At 36.1% G+C, this 14,546-nt stretch overlaps 1 protein-coding gene across 1 annotated transcript in view; it reads left to right on the plus strand.

Annotated features, from left to right (window-relative positions):
• Positions 1-4,188: 4,188 nt before the first annotated feature.
• The window catches only part of gfra4a (GDNF family receptor alpha 4a), a gene marked incomplete at its 3' end in the record, with an annotated part of 93,389 nt that continues 83,031 nt past the window's right edge, over positions 4,189-14,546 (plus strand). Inside the window, exon 1 of the mRNA XM_084092647.1 lies at positions 4,189-4,646. Coding sequence (XP_083948773.1) covers positions 4,604-4,646 — 43 coding nt within the window. The 5' untranslated portion in view covers positions 4,189-4,603. The remainder of the gene's footprint in view (positions 4,647-14,546) is intronic.

Below are 14,546 nucleotides of genomic sequence, written 5' to 3' on the forward strand. Positions count from 1 at the left end.
AGTTTCTTGTTGTTAATAGTGATTACTAGAATGTTAATAGTGTGTTACTCATTTGTTCCTGTGTAGTTATTCATTAATGACGGAACAGTTTTCTAAAGTGTTACTACAAACTAGAAAATAATAGCACTCAGTAGAAGGCAATAGTTCATTATTAGCTAATCAATAACTATTTTTCATACCTGGCAGAAAACTACTAAGAAATATACAGGTTTCATAATTAATGAGATTACAGAATGTATAATTAATTCTAAACTAAAGATCATGGTAACCCACTACTAATGACCCAAGTATTAACAAAATTCTTTAGAAGGAAGTACTAATTTATTTGAAGCAGTGATCTACTGTAAAGTGAAAAGCATGATAATGACTGAAATCATTATAAGCTGATATCAATTTCTGCAAGGGAAGTTAAATAAATAAATCATTCTGTTGGTTATACTTTCTCTAGGGTATTGCTGATGGTTCCATGACACTCTAGTGATTCAGAGAGAAGTGTGGACCTAATAAAGAGCTGAAAAGAGAGAAAGAAAGTGACAGAGAATGGATAATTTGGGAAATAAATGGATGGTTGAGGCCACAGACAAATTCAAAGCATGTACGTTTTAATTTCGCATGAATATGTATATACATTCAAATAACATCCAAAGGTGCAAGCGTTTGATAGATGAACTAATTAAAGGAGATTAGAGTTTAGAATAAGCTGAGATGAAATGGCGTAGATAATAACCCACGGCAATGTTTCTTTTTTTTCTTTTTTTTAATAACAACTTGTCATTCTAGACCATGAATTTCAGGGGAAAGGAAATTAAGAATCATGCGACATAGGCTAGCTGTCACATAGTTAGTGTCACAATGTTTTGAGTCAATGTCCAGTGACTAAATTGATTGGTTACATGATTTTGTATTCTTTTTTTGCTTTTTGGTCACATTATTAAGTGTCTTTAAGTACTAGGCTATATTAAGTGTCTTTGAGTACATTTAAATTAAAGGGTTAGTTCACACAAAAATAAAAATTTTCCCATAATTTACTCACCCTCAAGCCATCTATATGATTTTCTTCTTTCAGCCAAACACAATCGGAGTTATATTAAAAAATATCCTGGCTCTTCCAAGCTTTATAAAGGGAGTGAATAGTAACTGAGATTTTTCCGGCGTATGATGTAGGATGTAGGAATAGCGGAAGCTGAGAGTAGACTCCTCTCGCGGTTCAAACAAAGCAACAAACTCAAGCTCCTATTCTCTTATCTCGAAATCCTCCGACATTTCTCTTTAAAAATTCCCATTTTAGACTTTTAATTCCTGACTGGTGTTTTGTTTTGCTCTATCCTCTGCGCTTCGGCTTTCATCAATATATCATGCGTCGGGTCAGAGGTCACTCTTCCGCCACATCAAGACCGCCGTTACCAGAAGCCAGGGGGCCAATGTTTCGGAAAACATTGAAGCTTCCCCGGGCGCCGCCATTGATTAGCAGACCCTGCTGTTAGCATTCCACTGACTCACATTCATTTTGGCGTCACTTTGACAGCGAATAACTTTACATCTGAGGCATTTAAAGACTCTATTTGTCCATTATTTAGTTATAAAGAAACACGAAAATGTATAAAATGCTCCATTACCTTGTATCTTACGTTATGGCCCCGTAGAAGCCGTTTTTGTAAAAATAGGCTAATGATTGCGTCATAACCACGCGACTCTCTGTCACACAGTAGAGAGATTACTGTAAAAAGTGAACAGTTGGATCAACTTAAAAAAATTACTTCAATTGGTAACACCTAAAGAAATTAAGTTTTCTCAACTTAAATTATCACGTTTTTCACGATAAAATGTGATAATTTAAGTTGAGAAAACTTAATTTCTTTAGGTGTTACCAATTGAAGTAATTTTTTTAAGTTGATCCAACTGTTCACTTTTTAGGAGGAGAAGCTCGCGGGCAATCGGGGGGATGTGGAGGCAAAATGACAAAATAATTAATCAGAATACTTAGCAAAAGTTTCTCCTGCTCCTAGCTCATGGACACCTCCTACTCACACTGTCCGTCTCTGCAAGTTTCGGAAGGGAATGATTCAGATTTCTCTTGGCACAGCTACTAGAAGACAGACAGGTTGCTCACGTCACATCTACGTCGTCAAGCTCAGTTTGAGTCTGCGCAGTACGCTCGACCCCCAGGAAGTGAGTGCTTCTAATTGACTTCACTTTTCTCCGTTGAATCCAATGGGGTTGCTGTGTCCATTTCTTTTACTGTCTATGCCAGAAGCCAGTGATTCTAGTTTATAAAGTCATTAATATGGATACTTGGGTTACTCTCAGATATTTTACAAAATCTCAGTTACTATTCACTCCCAGTATAAAGTTTGGAAGAGCCATTATTTTTTTTAAATATAACTCCGATTGTGTTTGGCTGAAAGAAGAAAGTCATATACACCTAGGATGACTTAACGGTGAGTAAATTATGCGATAATTTACATTTTTTGGTGAACTAACCCTTTAATCATTTATGTACAATGCACTTGTGTACATATATTGTACATATTTTTACATTGTAATTATATTTAAAAAAATACCTGGATGTATATACAGCTGTAATTAATTTCTGTATAATTTCACTGTTGACACTTCCCTTACACCTTAACTTACCCACACCACCAAACCTCTCCCTATCCTTACCCATATCCCACCTCAAACCCACAACATGCCATTATTTACAATTATATTTGACTTTTATTGTGCTTCTAACTGCATAAAAGTTACACTTACATTTTATCTATTTTCTAAAGTTCTGAGCACAGAACCTGCAGGATGAAACTAAAGAGGATGTGCTGTAGAGTCATCACCTGTCAGCACTGCGCAAAAGGACTTTCTGTTATGTCTCTGTCTCTCTCTCTCTCAACAGATGGGCCGTTAGTATGCCTGTTTCCACAGTTTTCCAGCATGTGAGAGAGGATGCTGTGCCAAACCCCTGCTGGCAAACATTTTGCTGGCCAAATTCTCTCTCTCTCTCTCTCTCTCTCTCTCTCTCTCTCTCTCTCTCTCTAGCAATCTATCATTCTCTTTTCCTCACTTGTTCACTCTCTCTGCCTTGTCACTCACAATACCTGCAGCAGGTATTATGTCATAATTATTACATCCACACTTCAGTGATGAAAAGAAGAGACATACAGTGAGATCGAACACAGCTCAAGCAATCACACACATATTTTCAACTTTTGCCAAACCTAATGGAAATGTCACTCATTTCTTATTTACACTGAGGGCTGAGAGCTCTGCTTCCCAGCTTGAATGAATATTTCTCTCTGTTTGAGATGGAATTGTTGCCGTGCCATAAAACACAAACTAAATAAATAAATATATTATTTTGAATTAGAAGAAAATCTCAGAATTATTTTGGTTGAATGTGCTGAACATGTTTAAAGGTTTTTACCTATTTGAGAGCATGTCCTGTTTCTTACATGGGTTATCTTACATAGTGTATCTTCGTCAATAAAGATAAACTAACTTTTGCACATCACATTTGCTTAGAGGACCAACTCAAAAACTGAAAACACTGTCCAATGATAATTTGTCTCTGCGTGCCTTCTATGTATACTTATTTATTTTTCACAGTAGTTTTTTTGTAATGTGTTTGCTCTGTGAGAAAGCTAGAGCAAAGTAAATAAAAAACTCTGAAGAAAAAATTCTGTACATAATTTGTGACTTAGTTGACATTTGTGACAAAACTATAAGTACAATTACTTAATATTATATATAAATTATGTTTTTAAACTTAGCACAGTATTTATTTTCTTTAAATTACACTTAAAACACTTTTCAATTTAATGTATACAGTATATATTTTTAGATATTTTATATTTTTATAGAGTTTTTATTTATTTAAATTGTGCAGAGCCATTGTCCATACCACATACCATACCACAGAAAACACTAATCCAGGAAATGTATTTTTTCTAATATTTCATTTATATTTCACTGTATTTGAAAACTTTAATCCTGTAATAAAGAAACGTGAGGAATTATAAATGTATAAATTATAAACCTTAATAATTAAAAATTATATACTTTATAATAAGTTAACTACTAATAATTATAATCATTATATACTATATAATAACTGATTATATACTAAAATAATAAATCTAACATTGAATTGCATTCGCTCTTCTCTGCTGTCAGTGGAGTCGGAGGGCAGAGCGCAGTGCTCTTGCGCGTCCAGTGATTTGGTGTCAGTGCAGTTCTCGTGCGCTCAGGAGTTAGACAGAGACACAGCATCACAGGAAAAACAGACGAATTTACTCCGGAAGACCAACACCGCTCTTTAATTAGTGTCTTGAGTGCTAATGAGGTTATTAACGCGGCATCCAAACTTGATATTAAAATAGTGCCACTGATTTGCGCACCTGTTTCCCTCATCTGGCGCCAGATTTGCTGGGGAATAAAAGATGATTCTCGACGTGCTCTGTACCTATGAAATGATTTGGATTGCGCCTCGCATTTTTGGAGGAAAGCAGCACTGAACGCAGTACGACGTTTTCTGGACAACTTTGGTGCCAGTGGACACGGGCAGTCGCGAAAGTCTTTTACTGCCTCGAGATTGTTGGCTCTAAGCAGGATGGACCTCATCGGGTTCTACTTGTTCCAGCTGGCAATTTTTGGTGAGTTTTCCTCCGATTAATTCAGCTGATTTGGGGGGAAACGGAGGATGAGCTCAGTTGCAGCTGTTGCGGATGTGAAGGGAATGGTGAATCCCTTATTTGCCTGCAGACGCACGAATCATCTTTACCGTGTCGCCGCATTTTAACTTTAACTTGTTACTTTTGCGATTGTAATGTCGTTATGTGTTATTCTATCGGGAAGTTGCGGTGTTTAAGCTGTTAGGACATTGTTTCTGGTTTGATTTACGATATTGTCAGTGCGCACATAAGTGTCATTATCATGTTTGGCACACCAAATGAAACGGACGACCTGCTAATGTCATTATGTTTGTGTGTTAAAATTACCTGTCGCTTGCATTTAATGCGCTAGTTCACGGCACATTAGCTCCATCACTAAAGCAGATGCCTGACACCCTGTCCGTCAAGCTGTGCGCGTCATCATGGCATCTCGCGCGGTCCGCAGGTAGCGCGCAGGACGCATCCTATACTGCAGCTATGCAAAATAGCTTTAAAGAATTATGAAGAGCCAGCAGCCTGAGACGGTGTAGGCATGAGCTCTTGTCAAAACGTTTGCGAAGGATACCTACTAACTAGACCCCATGCAGCTGTCTCCATGTCGTCCTGTCGTTTCATTTGTGTATTCCACTGAGACTTAGTTTTGTCGAACAGTCTCAAGAGAATGCGCTTTTGCATTGGGCAACAGGCTGAAAGCAGACGTTTTAAGGGAGGCTTTCTTGGCATGCTGGAGTGAAGAAGAGAGAGAGAAAAAATCAGATTGATGATGACAGTTCTATTTTACCCTCTTAGATATAATGTTTAATAGCCTTGCTGAAGCATTACTGCTACAGTCATGCTTCATTTGCTCTTAGATTTAAAATTCCCACATTGAATATGGAATATAAATGGGTTACATTTATGAGATAAATGTGAATGTCACAATGTTTTCAAGTCAAGCCAAGTCACCTTTATTTATACAGCGCTTTTTACAATACAGATTGTATCAAAGCGGCTTCACAGTGATAACATGAAAATAATACAACAAAGTTTGTTTCTAGAAGAAAATTGCGTTCAATTCAAGAACTCATACAAACTTAAACAGGAGCAAAGAGAGAGATACTGAGAAAGTGAATGGGTGATGTGGTGGGTACGAAAACTCATCGTCTCTTACAAGCCATTATCGTCATCAGAGGCAACATGTCATTCAAACTTGCGCCTTCATACAGTATTTTTGAGTGGATTTTGAATGCAACTTCCACCCCAAAAAAGGAATATTTTATGATTATCTGAAATAATGAAGATAATTTACTTTAAACAGGAAATTTTGCTTCAAAAGACATGCCATTTTTCAGTGGAACACATCAGCAGTTACTATCAAAATGTCAGAGCTCTCAAAGATGCATTATCTGTCAAGTTCAGTTGCCATTTTGCTTGGTTTATTAAAAAAAGATGAAATATTAAGTCTGGATTTGAACCTGGGTATCCTTGTGGGGTATATGAAAACTGTATCATTATAGCCAAAAATGTATTATAATGAACTACTAAGCTGATTTAAGGTGTTATTTGGCCTAGTGCGCCAAGTGAGCCAAAATTGCCAATGTTCCAACCAATAGGCCACAACAGGTTTATTATATTGTGAACAAAAACCAAAAGCCATAAATCGTACAGGATTAAAAACAGGAGTAAAACCAAAACAGACATTCAGTTAGGGCTAGTCTTGAAGAGCGTACCATCAGTGTAACATATGAACTCTCTCTTTCTTAGACACACACACACACACACACACACACACACACACACACACACACACACACGCACACACACACACACACACACACACACACACTCACTTTTCCCTCTGAGGTTCACATGCAGAGGACGAAAGACATATAGCCACCATGCAGCTAGATGGCCAGAGGCACATTTTATACAGTCATTGATGGAGAGTGACACTTTTGAACTGATTTTCGCATGTTTGTTTTTCTGTCATGGTTGGGAATTTCCGTGTACTTCTGTCTGATGATATTTTCTGTCTCCTTACTCAATAGTAACCCACACACAAACCATTTGTACACTTTCATTAAGACATTTTCAGGATGTTTATTAAGCTGTTTTACTTTCAGGTTTTACTTTCCGTGTGGGGACATTTTATTCTTAGCACTCAGAAGTCAGCATGTGTGCATTTTGCCTCTTTTAGAAACGCAATGTATTGCTAACAGTAAATATTTGGGGTCAAACTATGAAGGGTTCTCTCCTACAGGGGAGATACAAGCAATGTGAACGATGATTGGTTTGTGTCCTTCTGTGTCACACTTCACTTTGACAGCCACCACTGTGCTAGTCCAAGAAGAAACTTTAATGGGTTTATTAAACTGTATAGTTGCAACTGTATAGTTGCAGTGTAATCATTTAAAGACACTTTGTTACCAAGTCTCATATACATTTCACATGTGGAAATATGATTAAGTTATGAATGAGAATAATGATTAGCCTTTTGTTTCACATTACATTATATTTTTGAAGTGCTCATTCTAGTTAGAGTCTTTGAGCAAATCCGAATTATCCTTTCTCAAAGTGTTAATACAAGTGATAATTACATAATTTCCAACATGTACAATAGTGTGTGAAATGAATTCCACCTTTCCTAGACTAATGCTCATTTAAGCTCTTAGGGGATTGAATAAATTTGTTAGCCACACATTTAGTAACCTTGAATTGTGGTAGATTACATTATGCGGTGCTGTTCATTGCACCTTGCTGGGATATGAATTTATTCTGGCAGGGGTGCTGTTTCTCAGCAGCATTAATGCGAACTGCCCCTCCCCTCCCCCTTTGGCCTGTCCAGGTTCTCTGTCTTCACTCTGCTAATTATCCGCATACATCTCTTAGTCTATTCTTTCAGCATGATTTTTGGGGGTGACTTTTTAATTAGCTGTCCCTTCAGAGTGAATATTGACTGGGATTGACTTGATTCAGCCGAGGATAAGTAGGCAAGACAGATGAGCATTAATGTGCGATGTGCAGACAGGGCTGTTGTGTGTCTCAATCGTACAGAACTTGGTGTAAAGGTGGAAGCCGTGACCAAAATCATTGCATGAGTAAATAAATATATACAAAAGTATAACAATTATTGCCATAAATACAACAACAAAATGTTTTACATGCAATAACCATGTGGTAATGGCTTTTTGGGTAGTCTAGTGAATTAAGGATTCATTTCATTTGATTATTTATCTTTTTATTTACTTGATGTAAGTACTTGACTTATTTACTTTGTTACTTGATATTTTCTACTTTTTATTTATTTTATTAATCTATTCTTCATAAAAATAGATATTAAGATATAATTCTTTAAAAAGTCTTACACCGATTTTACGGAGCCCCTAAAGGGACATGGTGAAGGAAAAAATATGAAAAAATATGAGATGGGAGGAAAAAATATTTGTCAATTCTTTGCGTTTTCTCTTATATATCTTAATTTTTTTTGCATTCCTATGAGAAAAAGTATGTTGCACGCGTTAACCTGAGAAAAATTTGCGTTAGCTCGCTAAAACGTTTTGCAAGCGTATGCAATTTTTCTCGGGGGAATGCAATTTTTTTTACGAGTGAACGCAAAGTTTCTTGAGGGAACGCAAACCATTTGCAAGAGAACACAAAAGTATTTACATTAGGGCTGTCACGATATCAGATTTTTCTCTACACTGTTATCATGGCAAAAATAATTCCCGATAATGACATATCGCAATATCTATAGAAGTCTTGGCATCAAATATGGTAAATGGTAGTCCAACTATACTTACGCGAAATTCAAGAACGAATCTCATTGGTTCTCACCTAAAACAAAAACTAAATCAAATCATATAAAGTGATTGTGTCTCTTCTTAAGACTAAGACTTGATTCATATGGATTATGTTTACAATGTTTTTATTAACTTTTTGAAGCGTCAAAGTTTGGTTACATGGATTTTCAATGGAGCGACAGAAATCTCTCAGGTTTCATTAAAAAAATTATTTATGTTTTATGTTTGCAAGAAGAATTAAGGTCTTATGAGTTTAGAACAAAATGAGGATGAGTAAACGATGACAGAATTTTCATTTTTGGGTGAACGCATTCTTTAACAAACACTTTTGTATTTTTGTATTTGATATTTTAGCAGTATCATATATTATGAATAAAAATGCTGAAGATTTTCACACATCTAGATCTGTTTGGAATGATACTGTAGGAACATGTCACAATATTGAATCTTGTTATCACAGGATCACAAGAATAGACTTAATTGTTTCTTTTTTAATTAAACTTTCAGCAGCGCTTCATGTCTAGTACTTTTGTTGTCATCTTTTCAGTGAGTGGAAATCAACCCAATCTCATGAGAAAACGTAAATATTTTATGAATTGGTGGTTTTGACTTGGTGGTTTTGAAGTGTGCTATTTTGAAACAACTAATTTTGTACTAAGTACATTTTAGTAGTAATTAAATTGTAGTAAAGCATAACTTTAAGTGTATTTAGTGTACTTTTGTGTGCTAAATTGGAACAACTTTAAGTATACTTAGTATACTTAAAGTATATGCCTGTGTAGGAACTAATTATATGCTTTATTAGTGATATTAAAGTGTACTTTATTTGTGTTACAAGTACATTACAAATTCATTTTGAGTGTCTTCGAAACATACAAGCAATATACCCAGGTGAAAAGAAATATATTTAAATTGTACTAAGTGCGTATTAAATGTATTATTTTAAAACAACTTCAAGTATATTAAGTGTATTTCAAGAAATGCTTAAGATCAATTTTAAGCTATTTGCACTCTATTTTAATATATTAAATTGTGCTAAAATGGAACCACTTCAAGTACATTCCGTGCATTTTAAAAGTGTATTTCTTTACAGTTCATTAAAAATATACTTTCATATGTCTTAAACTACAGTTATAATATATTTGAAGCTTGATTTTAATGTATTTCAAGAACATTTAAATAGCATTTCAGCTCAGAGATTTACATCCCTCCGATAAACGATTCACCAAATCTGTTCACGTTTCAAAAAGTTCATCGCAAAAAACATTACCTAATCCATATGAATCGTGTGGTTTCCTCCTAGTCCTCTAAAGAGACACGATCGCTCTTTATATTTTTAACAGTTTAAATTTAGACTTCTAAATCTAATCACATTCAAGTAACAACTGCATGCACACACAGCATATCTGATAAACGGAAGCTCTGAGTGAGGTGCTTGGCGAGCTCATTATCATAAGAACCAATCACAACCATTCAATGGCTCTGGAACCAATCAGGACTAGTCACGTGTCTTATGCTATTGTTTGAATTTAAACAAGTACAAACTTTTTTAAACATCTTTGGAAAATGTATCTATGATGCATTTCAAATAATATGATGTTGAAATCCTTGTGGGAATTTCAGTAGTACAAACGTATCATGTAATGGACAACAGCCTTTTAAAGGTGCTCTAAGCGATGTTGGGTGAAGTCACTTCTTGTTGACGTTCAAAGTATTGTCAAACAAAACGGAGGCTAGCTCGACCCTCCCTCCTCCTCATCCCGTCCCCTCCCCCTCCCTTCCGTGCTTCCTGAAACAGTCATGAACCATTTAGAAAAAACAAACTGGATTTACCCACCTGTCCAGCAAAAACAGAGCCACCTGAATTTCGGATTGGAAGTCCTTCTGTCGGCCGAGTTCTCGCCACCTTTTGAACGCTTTTCCGATGTAACTTCGGTACTTTGCGCGTTCCTTCTCCTTTTCCCTCTTCTTTGTTATTTGTTCATCGGAACGTCTTCTCTTTGGTCGTGTGTCGGCCATATCAAAATTCTCAAGAATAAACATTTTTAATGTTATTCGTTGTCGTTGTCTAGGACATCTCTCCTCTAGCTAACTTCCCTCTTCATGCTTCTCTCTCCTCCACTCCCCACACCCCCCTTCATGTGCACGCGCACTAACCTACCAACCCCCACCCCCAAATCATTCTTGTCGGTTATTGGCTGGAACACTGTTTGTTATGTTTCATTGTCCAGGCTGGGCCAGTTTGTTTTTTTGCCGTTTGTGGAGCCTGGGCTGTCTGTAGAGATTGCGTTTTTTACAGTGTGTTCAGAGGACAGGCAGCTAGTGGACAGTGAGGAGATGTTTGCTGTATGTGACAAAAAAATGTTTTGGCCTAAAAAACAGTGACATCGCTTAGAGCACCTTTAAGTAGCCTTTTACAAGTAGCCTATAAACAAGTAAAAGTGAACAACATTAATTTTAAGTATGCTTATTGCAATGCTTAATAATAGTTGAGAAATGTTTCTAATACATAATAAGTTGGTACATTGTAAATGTAAAAAATGTTTTTCAAAATATTAAAATGATAAATACATAAATATTTAAAATATATTGCAGTAGGCCTAAGTGTTTATAAAGTACATATATTTTAAACACACTAAAAGCATTATCATTTTGCTATGTGCTTACACAAAGTACTCATAAAGCAACATAAGTATGTTTTCTTTAAATACACTAAAACTTCACTAAAAGTATGCTTGTGTTTAGCATATTTCTTAAAAAATTAACTAAGCATATATTTATTACCAAAGTACTTGTAGTGTACTTTTTAGAAATATATTAAAAGTATGCTTGCGTTTAGCATATTTCTTAAAAGTGTAACTAAGCATATATTTATTACCAATGTAGGCTACTTATAGTGCACTTTTTAGAAATATGTTAAAAGTATGCTTGTTTTTAATTATTAATAAAGTGCAAATAAATACACTTTTCACTTCAAGTATATTTTTTTCAAATATATTTTTAGAAAATATACTAAAGTACAATATTTTAAAGTGTGTTAAAAGTTGTATTGTGAAAATAGGTAAAAACATGATGCTAATATACTTTTAATATATTTAAAGATAGTACAATTTTTGTTAGTATATTTGCAATGTACTATTGAAAAGGGAATATATTTCAAATACAATAAAGTAGCCTATACTTTTTTCCACTAGGGGTTGATTGGTTCGAAAACAAAAATTTTTAGAAAAAAAAAGCAACCATGAAGGTCCACCCCTGAACCTAATTCAAAGTGGTAACAGATTGTACAAAAATGTGCGAATGGGATCATACGAATACATATGAATTCTCCACCAATTTGCCAAAACTTAAAATAGTTATAATTGTCATGAGAGTGTGTTGGTAAATGAGGCTTGAGCGTAAACTCTCACCTTTTGAGAGGAACTATAAAATGTCAACATTCCCTGAAATTTGAGTTATTCTTAGATTCATGTGAGATCTAAGGATATTTCTGTACATTTTTTCATTCTAACTATTTAATTATAGCTCTTCAGTTATGGAATTTACTGGCAGTAATGTTGTCTTGCTGAGCAGATATCTATTTCCTAACAAACTCAAAATCGTATCTGTCAATAATGTGTGCTTTAATAATTTTTTTATTAAGTTACGATGATGTACAATCCTTTAACACAATCTAACAATTCTCCATGTAAAAAGTGGAAACTCCTTTATTAGACAGTATAAAACAATAAAAAAAGACAAAGAGGCAACATAAGAGAAAATGAACATGCTCTCCCTCCTCATGCCCCTGTGCTTAGATATATGTACTGCGGCATATACCGGAATATACCGGGTGACACATTTCTGCCATCACACCGCCCAGTCCTAGTCTGGTATCGTATCTAGCACACCTGGCAATATGTGTGTGTGCATGTGTCTGGTCAGTTCTGAAATATGCACCCTTGGTGTGCGCTCATTTAGAGTCAGTCATCCATTCAGTTGGCATGTCCGATCCGCCCCTATCATCTGGAGAGAGCAGAGAAGAAAAGAGAAGAAATGAAGACCTTTTTTGGATGTAGATAAAGGAAAGCACACACACACACACACACGGGCAGAGGGGACTGAAGCACAGGAGGAGGTGACAGAGCCGCTCATTATGTTAACGGTCCGTCATTCCGCCGTCTTTTGTAAAGGCACGATTAAACTGCCGGGACAATTACCAGCGCCTCAATAAAAGAATCTGGCATTTTTACGACTTCCATGCGGCACACCGACAGGCGGAATAGGAAAAGGCCTGATATTGTCTGGAGTGATTTTATCTTGACAGGGTGCTGAAGAAAGCCACCACCTTGCTCGCAAGCAGAGACTTCTTGTTAGTGCTATGGAGTCTGGTGTTGAATTTGGGGGGAATTGAGGCTGAGGTACAGTCACGTGAATACAAATGAACAGGGTTCACACTCTCATCGAGTCCATGTGCTGCAACCACCAGAATACAGATCAACAATGCAGGTTCTCATGGTCTCTGCCTGGGAGGGGAGATAAAGTGATGTGTGAACTGAAATACGTTTTGTTCTGTTTACTGTAGCCTTTCTGTCCCTTCTGTCTTCTGAGACGTGGAGAATATGTGAACTTCCACCAACTGTAGAGCCAACATGTGCCTTTGGCTTGAACGTGTGTGTTCAGGGTCCAAAATTAACTTTTTGCAATGGCCGGTTTTGCAATTTGCAATCTACTGTGGATACATTTTCTTGGTGGCCATTAAACTGCAGTTGGCATTATTCTTGTTTTCCTTATTTTACTAAATATATACTTTATCCTTATGAGTTAAATTGTTATTGTTAAAAATGTCCAGATGGCATAACGGATAAGTAAAAAAAGATAATATTAAAGAACATGGGAAATATGAACAAAATACTGGTCAAACTGATTATTAGTCTATAATGTGTCACTTGTAGCATCATATACAATCTAAACCAGTCTCTGTCTCTCTAAAACTACAAAAGGACTTTGTGATTTTGACCTTTCTATAGCTTAATGCAGAATATGTGTTGCAACATGAACATCCTATTCTATGATGCTGAATAAGTAACTCTATTCTGTTTACTCACTGAATATATTTTTGCTGTTTTTGATGTTTGGCAAGTGTTCAATTTGGACCCTGAGTGTGTGTGCAGATCAACTGCAATGATGTGGCGCCCATGAATCCCTGTTTTCACTTGCAGTGTGTCATTATTTCTGCAAGTTTGAATGAAACCTGCATGCTTCCTTTCTAGCAACCTCATTCACATGCATTTAAAGCCTCTCATTGCATATGAACTCAGACAAAACCTGCATCACCTCTTGTGCAATATGACCGGTATATGTATCATATATGGTGTACTGCCAGCTGTCACCATGCTCATTATAGTCAAAGGCTAAAGTCAGCTGGCTTGGCATCAGTTATAATTATGTTGGGCCACACTGGATGTGCCTCACACAGTTCCGACTTTGATCCCTTCATGTTCAATTGGGAGCTGATGGAGAGGACTGATATGTCAAACCAGGGCAACAAGTGGCACGATCTGTGGGTAGTTCAGCTAAGCACACTGAGTTGATTGGTTCCTAATGAGCGGTTAACCAACACGCACTAAGCTGATTGGCCTGTAATTAGCAGACTGACAAAATGCACCATGCTGATTGGCCCGTAATAAGGATGAAATATTGTGGAGGCTGATGAACGGTCAAAACAGTGAAGGTGTCTATTGTGAAAAAGCACTGTGTAGTTGGTTTGGAAATGAAACTGAGAGCACAGCTTTGTCAGTTTGACAAGAAAGCAAGATATAAAGAACTTATTCTGTATGATTGCATAATAGACATTTTCTCTTTTAAAAAACTACACACAAAAGCCTCTTGAAGCCTCAAACATGTACTTCAGCTGTGGAATGCAATTCACAAACAACTCTTAAAAAAATTTCCTTTATCTTTTGCTTTATCGTTTACAAAAGACAAGACAACATTTGACAAAGAACACACCACAATACAGAATAAAGCAAAAGAATATATATATATATATATGCGTCACTGTTCTCCTGACATCCATTAATCATTTTTGTCAAGGTTTGAACCAAAGTTGTAATTTTAGTTA

Source organism: Abramis brama, assembly GCF_963993115.1.
Source record: "Abramis brama genome assembly, chromosome: 19".
NCBI classification, from domain to species: domain Eukaryota; kingdom Metazoa; phylum Chordata; class Actinopteri; order Cypriniformes; family Leuciscidae; genus Abramis; species Abramis brama.